Consider the following 15,826-nt stretch of genomic DNA (forward strand, 5'->3'; position numbering starts at 1 on the left):
GATTTATTGATCTTAGCCATTCTGATGGTTGTAAGAGGAAAGCAGTTTTGATTTGCAAATTTCCCTAATGACTAAGGATATTGAACATTTCTCTGTTTTTCAGCTATTTGAGTTTCCTTTTGTACCCCATATTTTAATTGGGATATTTATTTTATTGTTACCCAGTTTTTTAACTTCTTTATATATTTTGGATATTAGTCCAGTATCAGACATATAGTTGGTAAAATTCTTTTCCCATTCTTGTCACTTTATTTGAATGACCTGTCCTTTGCCTTACATGCCTTTCCAGTTTCATGAGTTCTATTCATTATTTGTTGATCTTAGTGCCTGCACTATTGATGTTTTGTTCAGGAAGTTGTCTCCTATGCCAATGCATTCAAGGCTATTCCCAACTTTCTATTAGGTTCGGTGTGTCTGGTTTTATTTTGAGATCTTTGATTCACTTGAACTTGAGTAATAAGTAAGAGTAGTAAGAAGAAGAAACTACATGCAGCCATGTAGTTTGCCCAGCACCATTCACTGAAGATGTCTTTTTTTTCCATTGTATAGTCCTAGTTTATCAAAAATCAGCATAGATGGGTGTCTTCACCTGGGTCCATCTGGGTTTTCAATTCAATCCCATTGATCAACTGTGTCTGTTTTTGTGTCAGTACCATTTAGTTTTTATTACTATAGCACTGTAGTACAATTCAAGGTTGGGGATGGTGACACCTCTAGCAGTTCTTTAATTATTCAGGATTTGTTTTCACTGTCCTGGGTTTTGTGTTTCCATATAAAGCTGAAGACTGTCATTTTAAGATTTGTGAAGATATTTTAATAGGATTGTACAGAATCTGTAGATTGCTTCTGGTAGGATACCATTTTTGCTATGTTAATCCTACCAATCCATGAACATGGGAGATCTTTCCATCTTCTGAAGACTTCTTCAATTTCTTTCTTCAATGATTTCAAGATTTTTATCATACAAATCTTTCACTTGCTTGGTTAGAGTTACTCCAACATAGTCTGTATTATTTGAGGCTGTTGTGAAGGGTGTTGTTTCATTGACTTCTTTCTCAGTCTATTTGTCATTTGTGTATAGAAAGGCTATTGATTTTTGTGAGTTAATTTTGTTTTCAGCTACCCCGCTGAAAGTGTTTATTGGCTGTACGAGTTTCCTGGTGGAATTCTTCGGGTCACTTATGTATACTATCAAATAAATTGCAAAGATATTTGACTTATTCCTAATTCGTGTACCCGTGATCTTCTTTGGTTGTCTTATTGCTGAAGCTAAAACTTTAAGTACCATACATTGAAAATGTATGGAGAGAGTGGACAACATTGTCTTGTTCCTGATTTTAGTGGAATTTCTTTGAGTTTCTCCCCATTATTTTTATGTGAGCTATGGGATAGGTGTAAACTACCCTCATTATGTTGATGTATGTCCCTTATGTTTCTAACTTTTCTAGAACTTTTTGTCATGAAGAGGTGTTGGATTTTGTCACAGGTTTTTTTTCCCCACATCTAATGAGATGATCTTGTGGTTTTTTGTGTTTTAGTTTGTTTATACAGTGGATTGCATTAATTGATTTATGTATAATGAACTATATCTGAATGAAGCCAATTTGATTACAGTAGATGGCAATTTTGATGTATTTTAATTCAGGATGCAAATATTATATTGAGAATGTTTTCATCTATGTTCCCAAGATAAATTAATCTGTAATATTTTTGTTTGGTCTTTATGTGGTTTAAGTATCAGGGCAACTGTGGCTTTGTAAAATAAGTTGGGCAATGATTCTTCTGTGTCTGCTTTGTGCAATAATTTGAGAAGTATTGGTCTTGGCTCTTTTTAAAGTCTGGTAGAATTCTACACTAAAATCACCTGGTATTAGGTTTTTATTGTTTTGGAGGCTTTTAATTAATGCTTTTATTTCACTAAGGAATATGTCTTTTTAAATTGTTTATCTGATTTCAAGTTAAATTGGTAAGTGGTATCTATTGAGAAAATTATCCATTTCTTTAAGATTTTCCAATTTGTTGGAGTACAGGTTTTTAAGTTATGTCCTTATGATTCTCTGAATTATCGTGGTGTCTGTTACTATGTTCCTCATTTCGTCTCTAATTTTGTTAATTTAGATCTTTTCTATGCCCTTTAGTTAGTTTGGATAAGGACTGGCCAATCTTATTTTCTAAAAGTACCAACTCTGTTTCATTGATTTTGTTTGTTTGTGGGGTTTTTTTTGTGGGGTTGTTTTGTTTTGCTTTGTCGTTTGATATCAGCCCTGAGTTTGGTTATTTCCTGACCTCTACTCTTTTGGGGTATAGTTTCATCTTTTTGTTTCAGAACTCTGAGGAGTGTTGTGAAGTCACTAATATGAGACCTCTCCATCTTTTTGTTGTTATTTTATGTAGGCACTTAGTACTATGATCTTGCCTCTTATAATACCTTCTTTGTGTCCCGAAGTTTGGATATGGTGTGTTTAATTTTCATTCAATTATAGAAAATCTTTCATTTCTTTCTTGATTTCTATCTTAGCCCATTTTTTATTCAGTAGTGAGCTATTCAATTTCTGTAAGTTCATAATTTTTTTTTTGCTGTTGTTGTTGATATCCAGTTTTAATTCATGATGGTAAGATAGGATTTAGGGTGCTATTTAAAATTTTTTTTATATCTGTTAAGACTTGTGTCAGAGTCTGTGGTTGATAGTAGAAAGAGTTCCTTGAGCTCCTGAGAAGAATGTATATTCTTCTGTAATAGTCTTCTGTAAATACATTGGGTCCATTTGGTTTATGACATCAGTTAGCTCCAGCATGCATGGGGTTTTTTTTGTTTGTTTGTTTTTTGTTGTTGTTGTCTATTGTCAAGGGTAAGGTACTAAAGTCTCCTACTATTAGTCTGTGAGGGTCAATGTGTGATTTAAGATGTAGTAGTATTTCTTTTATGAACTTGGGTGCCCTTATGTTTGAGGCACCCGTTACAAATTACAATGTCCTCTTGGTGGATTTTTCCTTTGACAAATATAGTGTCATTCCCCGTCCCTTCTGATTAATTTTGGTTTGAAGTCTGTTTTGTCAGATATTAAAATGACAACACCAGGTTGCATCTTGTATAACCTTTTTCCATCCTCTTACCCTGAGGTGCTATCCTTGATGTTAGTGTGTGTTTCGTAGATGCAGTAAGGATTCTGTTTTTTCATTCATTTTGTTACTCTTGTCATTATTGGGGGACTGAGACCACTGATTTTGAATAATATTGAGATGTTTGTTTATTCCTGTTATTTGACAGTTGTGGTGTGTGTGTGTGTGTGTGTGTGTGTGTTTTCCCTCTTAATTTGTTGGTCTGGAATTATTTATTGTGTATTCTTGGGTGTTAACTTCTTATGTTGAAGTTCATCTTCTAGCACCTTATGTAGGGCTAGATTTGTAGATTGGTAATGCTTAAATCTAGTTTTATCCCTGAATCTTTTATTTTTCCATCTATTATGACTAAAAGTATTACTGGGTATAGTAGTCTAGTTTGGCATCCATGACCTCTTTAGTCTTGAGAACATCTAACTAGGCTCCTCTGGCTCTTAGAATCTCCATTGAAAAGTCAAGAGTTTTTCTAACAGTTCTGTCTTTATAAGTTACTTGGTTTTTCTCCCTTTCAGTTTTTAATATTCTGTATATTTAGTGTGTTGGTTTTAATGTGCTCAGTGTAATTTCTTTTCTAGTTCAGTCTAACTGGTGTTCTGTATATCTCTTGTACTTTGATAGGCATCTCTTTCTTTAGGTTGGAGGCAAATATTCTTCTATGATTTTATTGAAAATATTTTCTGTGTCTTTGTCCTGTGTCTCTTCTCCTTCCTCTATTTCTATTATTCTTATATTCAAATGGTTCATATGTTACAGTTTTCCTCGGTGTTTTATGCTAGCTTGTTTTTTTTTTGATTTAAAGTAGTTTTTGAGTTCTCCATTTCTCCCATCTTGTCTTCAATGCCTGAGATTTTTCTCCTCCATCTCTAATATTCTGTTAGTGACACTTGTCTCTGAGGTTACACTTCAAGTTCCTAAATTTTTCATTTATAGATTTACCTCAGTTTGGATTTTATTTATAGATTCTATTTTCACTTTCATGTCTTGAACATTTTTATTCATTTCCCTCCACTGTTTGTGATTTTGTAAATTTTTTCAGGGATTTATTCATTTCTTCCATAAGGATCATTATTTATAAAGACTATTTTAAGGTCCTTGTCTTGTGTTTTAGCATCTCTCTCAGCCTTACTACAGTAGGGTGGCTGGGCACTTGTGAGGACTTATTGTCCTGGCTGTTATTATGTTTTTGCACTGAGGTCTAGGAATCTGGGTTTGGTATGATTGTAATTCTGGGTGCTGATATCTGGTCTTCTCTTTTCAGGGTGAGTGTTTTGTCCTTTGGTTTTTGTTGCTCTGTTTTTTAGGGGGTTGTGTTGGTTGTATATTGCCTGATAGAAAATTCTTCTGGGATCCTGCCATATGTGCCACTGGGATTTCAGGTAAATGTGTTTCTAGATATTGGGAGCTGACACTTGGGAAAGGAGATGGTCTGGAAAATTGAAGCTGAGGGGTTCACAGGTGGGAGGTTAGCAGGGTGTTCCACCAGGATTTGTTTAGTTCTGAGTCAGGGCCGAGAGTGAGTAGAGGCCACAAGGGTAATCTGCTACAGCGCTGGGGCTGAGACTAGAAAATGGATTTGGAGGAGAAGAGGGAGACTGAAGATCTGAAGCTTGTCTACCTTCTTAGATGGCCTCACTGCTTCCCTGGCAGGCTTGCCTGGAGCATTCCCTGGAAAAAGACTGCTTGAGTTGGAGGCTGGGATAAAGCAAGAGGGGAGGAGGAAAAGGTCTGTGTGACTAACCTGAGACGGGGAAAAGGAAAGAAGAGAGGCCGCAGCTGCTGGTCTGCTAAGTTCTGGGGGTGATACTGGAGAAACTAGGTGATTGGATATTGAGGGAAAGGGGGAGAGGTAAAATCCAAAGTTGGCTTAGGCTTCCCTGGCTGAATTATTATTATTTTTTAAAGATGGTATTGCCCATACTGGCCTCAAATGCCCAAACTCCTATGCTATGTGATCCAGGCCCAGACAACCTAGAACTGGAACTAAACACACACACACACACACACACACACACACACACAATGCCTGGCCACTTAAAAACTTTTTCCACTTTTTTTTCCTAGCAGCATCTAAAATACCTACTACCATTAGCACATGACACAAGTGACTTCTTTCCCAGTATTTCTAGCAGAATTTAGCAGCCTTGCCTCTGTACTTTATTGTGAGCCAGACACAGCTTTCATCATTGCCTAGTTTATATTAACAGTAATCTCATTAACAAAGCTACTCAATAAGGACAAGTTCATGTTATTTCTTTGTCGTTTAGCAGAGCCTTTTAAAAATATGTTTAGTGTTCGCTGTACCTCATAGATATGAATGTCACTTAGAAACCTATTTTTTTCTATGTCGTTTTAAATCCAAATCATGCTCCAGTCTTTCACACTAAGTTCAAACATCCCGCCCTATCCCTTAGAGTCCTATTAGTCACTTTTCCTGAAATCCTGTAGCTCTTGTCCAAGCCTCATAGTTTTACACATAGAAAAAATATTCAAGAATATGTCATTCATTATTTTCTGTATATGCACTTTGTCACCAATTAATTCCAGTCACAGAAATATTAGGTACTAACATCACTAACTGCAATTTGTATTCAGCAAACGTTTTAGATCTGTTGTTGTGAGCTTTCTTAGTCAGTCAGTAACCTCGTAGCGCACAGACAACACACCACCATTGCTACCACCCTTTAAGGAACTGCGGCTTATTCTGCAGTGCTGTCAAACTGTCACTGTTCGCCAGCTGCAACAAAGCACACCAGGAAAAAATCAATAGCAGTCCTAGAGCTAAAGCCGCAACACTCTTCCTGGAAAATGCTTCCAGTTACAAAGACAAACAGTTCAATGGGATTATCTCTATCTCTCCTTTAAACCCCAATGAACACACCTAGGGAAAAATGCATTTGTTGGGATACAATTTTATCCAAGCCTTTATCAGCACATCTAACAGTGAGGCGTTTTTCTGGTAACATATTGAACTATATAAAACATCACTGCCCATTCCTTCTCTTCCATGAAAACCACTGGTTCCAGAAAGCCACAAATACCCCTCTAATTAACGGTCTTTTTGAGAAATCGAGATTATTGGACTTGGAGGGTCACTCAAGCTTTTAAAAATATTTTTGTTATTTTTTTTCAGAATTTCATACACTATATTCTAATCATACATATTCACTCCTAAACTCCTAGGTGTACCCATACTCCCACCCTATCCCCAACTTTGTGTCCTTTTGTTAAAATAATTAACTAAATACCCAACTACTCCCCTTTGTGTCATCCAGATAGTCTAATGGGGAGCCTTCCACTGGATCAAGGTTGACCTACCAGGAGCCAAACTCTTGAAGAAAACACCAAAGCTCCTCACTTAGGTTTGGAGTCTGATAAACCCCTACCCACAATGCTGTTAGTTTTTGAATGAGACATAAAAAGCTCATTACTTTTGCTCACACCTACCTTATGTGTCTACATTCATTATTTCTCAGTATATGGTTATAGTGGAATCCTGTTAAGATGCTAAAGCAAGAAAGCAGAATGTCACCATCCTCCAGTCTCACCAACATGCGATTTTTAGGTTATAGTAGATGTATACTAAACTCATTATTTTATAAGCAGGCTGCATGATCTGATCCCCGCATATCTTCTACAGCAGGGCACGTGCTTTGTGGCATCTTAGTGGGATTTCATACCGGTTGGTTCTGTGTCTACACAGAGTTTCAAAGCAACAGGCTTCTATGAAGCTGTGCAGTGTTTTACGAATCAACGGAAGAAACTGAAAGCCACATTTGCCCAGGAGCTCCTAATATAACCTTGCAGGAAGGGGAGTCAGCCTGAGCTGGTTAAGTAACTGGGGTTTGAAATGCCTAGAGCTGCCCGGCTGCCACTGTGAACCCGTCCTGTCCCGTGTTTAATAAAGCCTTCCCGGGGACTGACTCGTGCCTTTCTCTGTGTGCCGCCAGTGCTGGTGCTGCTCATCCTGTCCATGCGGCGGCACCGGAAGCAGCCCTACATCATCGACGATGACGAGAACATCCACGAGAATATCGTGCGCTACGACGACGAGGGCGGCGGCGAGGAGGATACGGAGGCCTTCGACATCGCGGCCATGTGGAACCCACGCGAGGCGCAGGCGCAGGCGGGCGCCCCGAAGGCGCGGCAGGACATGCTCCCCGAGATCGAGAGCCTCTCCCGCTACGTGCCTCAGACGTGCGCCGTCAGCAGCACGGTGCACAGCTACGTGCTGGCCAAGCTCTACGAGGCCGACATGGACCTGTGGGCGCCGCCCTTCGACTCGCTGCAGACCTACATGTTCGAGGGAGAGGGCTCTGTGGCCGGCTCGCTCAGCTCCCTGCAGTCAGCCACCTCGGACTCGGAGCAGAGCTTTGACTTCCTCACAGACTGGGGGCCCCGCTTCCGGAAACTCGCAGAACTCTACGGGGCGTCGGAAGGGCCCGCGCCCGTGTGGTGACGGAAGCCCGGAGGCCGAGGCGCATCCAAACCCAGACGTTCTCAAAGGCCGCTTCTCGTGCAGAGGTGTGGCCGCCACAGGAGCAATACTGTGCTGGTCAGTGAGGATGGGAGTGAGTGGACCTAGCAGAGCTCTCTCTGGATCAGCTTTACTTGGTTAGACTAAGTTAAATATTCAGAAGAAAACCCAGGAAGAAGAGGACAGAATCTCCAGCCACCGTTTTAGACGTTTTATTTATTTTTTTCCCCTGACACCGTATTAAAAGACTTGAAGTATTATGAACAAAAACTTGGCTTTTCTTTTTTTTTTTTTAAAAAAAAAAAAAAACTATTCACCAAGGCCTTTGACATTTTGCCACCACAGAAAGTACCTATTTTATCCTTATTCTCCATTTCAGATTGTTTTTCCGGATCATCAGATATTCAGAAATCAACAGGCACGCATACACACACACACACACACACACACACACCACTGAAAAATTATTCCTCAGTGAAATTGATCTAAGATGGATGGTATTTCATTTAACCTTTTTGAGACAAGGTTAAGATTGACTGGGCTTTGCATGGGGGAGGGGTGGGAAGGGTGGGAGAAGGAAGAGACATTGACTTGTGCTCAAGTTTAATAGCTGAGCCGAGCGTTGGCATTCCAGCTAATCCAGCATCAGTGAGTCAGACTGCACTGTTCTCCTCTCAGCTCGCTATGCCCCTGCAAAAGTCAGAAGGAAACCGGAAAAGCAGCCTCTTTTGCACTGTAGATGTCTCTTCCATGTGCCAAATGTGGAGATTAGATGCAACAAACGAAAGCCAAATATAAAGAAGTATCTGATAAAAGCATGGGTTAGAAGGCTTTCCTAATCTGTGTAAAGTCAATCCAAGGGATGTTTACATACTGTAGATAACCTACTTGAACAAAACCAGTATTATAGAAAAGAAATGGATGTAAGAGAATTACATGTAAAAGTTTTGTATATTTGTTAATAATTTTGTTAATAAATATGATGTACTACATCTCAGTACCTTAGCACTTCTTTTAATAAAAGCTAAACAAATAGAAGGAAGGTGACCTTCATATTTTTTCATTGTTGAGCTGGATGATCATGGTTTACCTCAGGTTGAAACTGCTTTGTAACACAGAAACAGTGTCAGAGAAACACGAGGCTGGGAATTCCGTGTTGATAGCTGACCATGTTAATAAGATGGTTCAATAGCTGATGTTTCAGTGACAACTTCATTCTTATATCTTAAAAGGGGAAAGGGACCTTTTAATACTAATGACACAATCATGAATTTGGCAAGTATTTTTAATTTTGTGAGAGGGTATACAACAACAAAGAGGCAAGATACTGTGTCATTTTCAATTTTATTTCAATGACAAGTCAAATACAAATCAGCTTTCCACTGTAGAAGAGCTCATTATTGGAGGGACATATTTTATTCAACTTCTTTCCCTATAGTAGTTAAAATCAGTAGTATATAATATATTCCTAACTGTGTCCTTTATATCCATTAGACATTGAACAAGTGCTTTGCTAAGAGACTTGGGAAAGATCGCTCTTTGACATCATATTACTGAAGAATTACTAAACAGTTATCAGTAAAACTGTGAACAAAATAATCTTCTGATAATCTGGATTATAGCGCTGGCTGACAGATTTTACCATATATCAGAATCAAATGGAGGACACATTGAACTATCTCACCACAGAATTTCTGATGCAGTAATGCATCAGATGGGAGCAACTTCCCTTTATAACAAGTTCCTAGGTAATACTGATGCAGCTGGTGCAGGGATCACATTTTGAGAATAGCCAACACACTGCTCTGTTTCTTGCCCTATCACCCCTTCCTTTCCCTTCTTTTTCACACCCCACCCTCTCTTCTCTCTCTCTGGAAGAGTGTATCATCATCCCACACGAGGCCTACCCTATCACCATAGTGCTGTTGTTAATCTCCTCTAATAATAAAAATCACTTTTCAAAATGTACAAGAATAGTGATCAAAGACTTAAGAAGGCAGATGAGATGCTTGCAGCCAGTGGGATGTCATTCTGTGTCCATCACAAGCTGTACTAACATCTCAAGTCTCATCTGCATCTTTTTGTAGATGAACTTTTACGGCCCATGAAAGGCAAGCAGCTCTCACTGAGCCTCCTTGAGGGTGAAGCACACCATAAAAATACAGTTAACAACACAAGAGAATAAAATAGAAATATGTGCCCAACCTAGATTCTCCAGCATACTGATTTTGTGAAGTTGGGCAAATTAACGTCAATAACATCCTTCCTTTCCTCCATAAGCTCCGAGGATAGTTTTACAACTGTTTCACTTTATATTGCATGCTTTACAACTGAGCACAGCTGGTATCTTAACCACAGGGGAATATCATGCCCCACATCCTGCAAAGTGAGTCCCCATGATAATGGGCATGAAGTGATTAAGCAATTCCCTGTGTCTTCTAGTTCTTGGGAGGATGCTTAATAGTACAATACAGGAAGTTTGGAAGAAGCCCACAGTGGGGTTTACTGCAGCTCCTATTGTAAGCTGAAAGAGATTCCAGCCCTCAAAATGGATGTGAAAAATCCCTTTCTTCTGTTGCAGTGAGTCACCATGCTACTGCTCTTACAGTGGGCAGGAAAAGACACTAACTAAGCATCAGGTTGTCTGTTCAGGTTAGGCCAAAGAGCCATAAAGTCATCCCACCTTTTCCTTCGCCACTACAGGTGAACACAGTGGCCTGGGGTGGCATACTGACGGAAGGAGGGCATCTGTAAGAGGCAACCGATTTCATACCCAACCTAAAACTACAGTCTGGAGGAGAATACAAGCAAAGATTAAAATCACAATAAATTTTTAATCAAGGTGTTTCAGCACAGTAGACAGCAAAAAGATGAAATGGCTCACACAAGGAAGAACCTATAAATTCTGAAAACAGAATCCACAGAAGTAAAAATCAGGATAGGAACACTGAACAACAGTTAATATCAGATCACCAATAGTGATCGACTAGACCCTGACATCAGAAGGCCCAAAGCCCGGAAAGAGCAGTAGGACTCTCACTAACAGAAGTCACACTCCGCAAGTAGCTACCGTATGGATCGGTTCACTAGGACGTCTATTTCCTGTTTCCTGGTAATAAAATACCTTTTAAGATGTTACTGTAGGTATGTGCCAGGATTACAAAAACTTCTGTTTGTTCTTGAGAAGATGCTCATCAGGTAATAGTTTAGCTATGTTATATAGTTTATAATATAATATAATATAATATAATATAATATAATATAATAGTGAACATATGTTAAAGATTCCTCCGGTAAAATTATCTACTAAGGGGACACATGTCTCACAATTCAAATTATATTTTCAAAATGCTAATTTATACTGTGTATAAAAACCAGGTCTGTTGGCACTTGCCTGCATTCCCACTTTTGGAGAAACAGAGACAGGGATCTTGAGCACTTGCGAGCCTATCCCATTCTGTGAGCTCAGGTTTCAGGTTCAGTGAGATAGTCTGCCGCAAAAAACTAGAAGAACAACGAGGAAACATTTGATGTTATCCTGCTGTCACAGACAGAGAACAGAGAGAGAGAGAGAGAGAGAGAGAGAGAGAGAGAGAGGGAAGGAGAGAGAGGGGGTATGGGGGGGAGCAAAGGAGAATTTGTTTTCACATAGACTTGCTCCCACACACAAGCACATACAAAAAGAAAATAAATTAAAAATAAAGTATAATTCACACAATACTAACCCAGACAGACAGTCGCCTCCATACTTATAAGAGCTGATCCCACCATTGACCCGAGACCAACTCAGCAACCACCCAGACCTTCATCCAGGGCCTCTGATTGGCCCGCCACAACATCTTCCTGCTGAAGCATGTGAAGGGACTGGTCCTGGGGAACCATAGTCACAAGATCTCTATGACTCGGGGTAGCAGCAGAATAGCTGAGAAGAGTTTCAGTGAGGGTCCAGTAATGATGGTGTACCAGAAGCCAGAGGTCTTGAACCAGACCAACAACTCATTGCAATGAACATTTGCAAATAAAGTTATTTGGAGTAAAGGGTGTACTGGGTGACACAGTGTAGCTCTCAACGCCACTGAGAAAAATAGGTGATGGAGGGGCAAGAAAGATGTTGGAGTGAAGTGGGTTTTGGTTTTGATGTTTTAATTAATATTTTTACTTTCTTTTGGGGGGATGCTACAAGGGTGAATGGCAGATATGGAGGGCCTCAGAAGTGACGGAGATTGACGTCTGTGATGTGAAATTCCCAAAGAATCAATAAAGATTATGTTTTATAAAAAAATAAGAGTTTTATTTCTAGCAATAATCAAGTTAAAATGAGATCACACTGAATTCAGATAAATCCCCATGCTGTATACCTGAAAAAAGTGGGAGGTTTGAATACTGAGACACAGACACAGAGAGGAGAACATACGAGGAGAGGGACATATCGCAACACTATCTCTATAAGCCGGGGGATGCCAAAGTTTGGTGGCCACCACTCAGCGTTAAAAGAGGCAGTGGGTCCATCTGGGGACCAGATACAACAGCCTCTGTCAGCTCCTTGATGTCCAACTTCTAGCCTCTACTTCAACGAGATAATAAAATCCTGTTGTTTTAAGTAAGCCAGTTTGTTCTAGCTTCCCTAGTTTATAAACTTAGATGGTGCATGTGTAAATGTAGCTGACACATTTAAGATTCCACTGTGACATTAAAAAGGCAAGCACAAGTCCTTCACCTGCTCTTGTCCCTTTGAGTCACAGGACAGGTACACACAACACACAGCAGCTTACCTATTAATTAACCAGTGCGTTCATTTTGTAGATTTTTCTTTTTCCTCTCATCCCTGACATATGGCTCAAAGGGAGCCGCTGAACACACCACTGCAGTCTGGCGGGGGTGGGGGGTTGGGGGGAGGCAGCAGTCTTCTGCGGCTGACTTGGCAGTGTTCGAGCAGCATGCCCACTGTTGCAGGCAGGGAGTAGGGCACATGAATCAGCAGATGGCTGAAGAGATACTTCCATTCACGTGGTCTCACTGCTATGGACCATGCAGAGGGTCACAGAGTGGGGAAAGAAGGTCATGCTTGCAGGCAACAGTACTGGTGTTTCTCGGTATACAGGTACAGCCAAAAGACAATGTCAGAGGAACCTGGCACATATGGCCCACACTCTGCTCATCTGTGAGCCATATGTGCCAGGCCTGTCAATTTCCCCTTGCCATGACTCTCAGTAGGCAAAGAACTCCACTGCAAAGTGATAGAATTAACCTTCAGTGCCCAGACTGTGGGGTTCCCTTCTGTCTCACACTTAGCATTGCCTTACTGCCCCTGGTAGCCTGGTGTAATCCTCTGCTGTTCTCCTGCCTGGCCCATATGCAATGAAATCAGTTCATTCTTATCGCTGTTCATTACTAGCCTGTTTGAGGGTGCTAGTGATCTGATCTAGTGCTTACTAGATTTGCCTCATCAATCTCAAAACTCAGTATTTGCTACCATTCTGATACTGACGGGTGAACTTCATGACGACTGGTGCACAGTGCAACTCTCTGGGAGGCTCTGTTTGTAGGTGGCTACTGATTACACTTGGAAACCTCAAGGGGTCTCATGAGCATGCTCCAGACTGGCATTTCTACTCCTTAGTTGCATGGTTTAGGGAAAACAATGCAGAGCACGGTGCTAGTGCTTTGACACACAGTACCATGTCAAAACGAGGGAATGGCTCAAGGAGTTAGCGGTGCTTGCCACACAGGCCTGATGACCTGAGTTCAATCCCAGGATCCCACACTGGCAGGAAAGAAGCAACTCTTGAAACATATCCTCTGACCCCCATAGGTGTGTTAGAAGGCACACATTCACACAGACACACACACACACACACACACACACACACACACACACTACTAAGATTTTAAATTAAAAAGACATTCAAAAATAAGCAAAATAAATACAAAAAACCTGGGAAAGAAACAAAAGCAACATGTGAAGCATTCTCCTTGGATACCAGACTACTCTCTCGTCCAAGAACGGTAGCAGGAAAGTTCACCTCATGAACACTGATTATTGATATTCTTTCTCCACTTTTAATCCTGAGAAACGACAACTTGACTTTAAAAGTACACAGCCAAAACCAGGTAAGGACACCTGCCCAAATCAGCCAAGAAACAAGTGACCATGCTGTCCGTGCCTATGTGTTCTCCTGAAAGCATGATTTCGCTATGCTTTTGTCCAGGTTTGTTTTGACTTAGCCCAGAATCACATGAGAAGGGAATCTCAGTTGAGGGATTACCCAGATCAGATTGGCCGCTGGCAAGTCTGGGGAAGACTGACTTGGCTACTATCTGATAGAGGACAGCCCACGCCACTGTGGGCAGCACCATTCGTTGGACAGGTGCTAGTCCTGAACTGTGTAAGTAAGCTAAGTAAGCATGGGACTGTGGTGAAGCTTGAGTTACTTCCAGACTCCCCTCAGTGATGGGCTGTGACCTAGAAATGTAAGCCAAATAAACCCTTCCTCCCTTAAGTTGCTTTTGGTCAGAGTGTTATATCCCAGCAACAGACAGGAGACAGAACCCTAGATATAGAGTATTTCTTAAAATGGATGTCATCAAACAGGGCTTTCCTATCAAAACCTTATATAATCCTAGGCAGACTCCTCTTGAAAGAGCAGAAGGCTATTTCTGGATGGTCCTGGCATACTGCCACAATACAGTATGCTGCGTCCCTACAAACAGGATACAAATGCTCTGTAAACTCAAGAGCACTTGCCACATCCAGCTCCTACATGGATCCGAGCATATGCCATGAGCATCTCAGGCACATTTGGCAAGCAATTACTTCTGGGATTTGGCAGAGAAGTTTTCATCAGGGGCTTTCAGTCATGGTCTCTCTGACAGCACCCACTGTGACACTGAGCAGGTAAAGTGAAAGTAACATACCCAGCTTGCTCATATTTCTGATGACTGCACACCACTGCCAAGGAGCACCTGGTAGCAGTCTCCTGCTCTGAAGAAAGATGGCTCATTACTCAGAATTGCTCTTTTATTTCGGAAATCCATGACAGTATTCCACAAGTAGAAATCCCGAGACTCATACTAACTGGAACCTTTGTTTTTCGAAGGAAAGAAGGCAAGCGTGTTTGTTATTTTGTTTATTTGTCTATTGGAGTAGAAAGCTCATGCTTCTCCTCCTTCTGTTTCAATGCCACCCGCACTGGTAGAGCACACCAGATAATCTTAAGACTCCTCTAAAATTGGACTTTATTAATATTTGTCCTTTAGTATCACCTTGTTGTATTTCTCTTCTGGTGAGACGTTTTCCTATGGGAGAAAAAAATATGGAAATTTCTTGTTTACATGAATCTTGAGGTGATAGAAGTAGAAACTGTGCGCAGAAAAGTCTCCATAGAGCGAGTGGCTCTGATCCTGTACCAGAAGATACAATGGAGGGGTAAGTGTGTTGTTCCTGACCGCCACACAAGTCCGGTTAGGGAACACACAATATTCCCGCCATCCTTATCTCCCTGGCTACTCCAAAGGGACAGCTTCCCCCAGCTAAACCCTCTCCCCTGCTACGCCATCCCAGCTTTCTGCCTGTAACCTCTACCCTTCCCCTCTCCCTTTTTCGGGGCTTAAATTCCTCCATCTTAGCCGGGGTGGGCACCGCGGGCCGGACAGGCAGTGAGTGCAAAGGGACGAAAGTCCCTTTGATCTAATAGCCTGCCTGCAGCAAGCTAAGGCTGCAGGCAAAGTGATTCCTGGATAGCAAGGGGCACTAATCCAGTAGAAGAAGACCCAGCGGAGGGAAGAGCCATTGGAGAGCATCTGAAGGAAGAGATGGGCAGGCGCCAAGGCAAGAATTCCTCCAATAATCTGAAAAACAACATGAAAATACCAGATCCCAGAGATCTTACGACAGAAGGACTTGAGCACCCTATTCCGGAAGAAGTGGAAAACAGTGTCATTATGAAAGCAATAGAGTCTCTTAAACAGGGTATGAATAACTCACTTAAAGAAATAGAAGAGAAATATAACAAAAAGGTGGAAGAAATGAGTAAAGAAATGGAAGACAAATATAACAAAAAGTTTGAAGAAATGAGTAAATTCGTAAATGATACCCTGGGAAACCAAGAAAAAACAATCAAACAGGTAATGGAATCAGTTCAAGAATTGAAAACTGAAATGGAGGCAGTAAAGAAAACACAAAACGAGGGCCGGCTGGATATGGAAAATCTAGATAAACAAACAGAGACTTCA

The 15,826-nt window shown here is 40.9% G+C and overlaps 1 protein-coding gene across 4 annotated transcripts in view; it reads left to right on the forward strand.

The window, feature by feature from the left end:
* The window catches only part of Cdh20 (cadherin 20), a 232,449-nt gene extending 223,863 nt beyond the window's left edge, over positions 1 to 8,586 (forward strand). For 3 of the 4 annotated variants that reach the window (XM_048443846.3, XM_087906621.1, XM_085688436.2), the window contains 2 exons: positions 4,422 to 4,496; positions 7,068 to 8,586. In XM_048443846.3, coding sequence (XP_048299803.2) covers positions 4,422 to 4,496; positions 7,068 to 7,576 — 584 coding nt within the window. In that variant the 3' untranslated portion in view covers positions 7,577 to 8,586. The remainder of the gene's footprint in view (positions 1 to 4,421; positions 4,497 to 7,067) is intronic. The other variant, XM_048443847.3, reaches the window with a different exon arrangement.
* The last annotated feature ends 7,240 nt before the right edge of the window (positions 8,587 to 15,826 follow it).

Source organism: Myodes glareolus, chromosome 5, assembly GCF_982192425.1.
Source record: "Myodes glareolus chromosome 5, mMyoGla1.1, whole genome shotgun sequence".
NCBI classification, from domain to species: Eukaryota; Metazoa; Chordata; class Mammalia; order Rodentia; family Cricetidae; genus Myodes; species Myodes glareolus.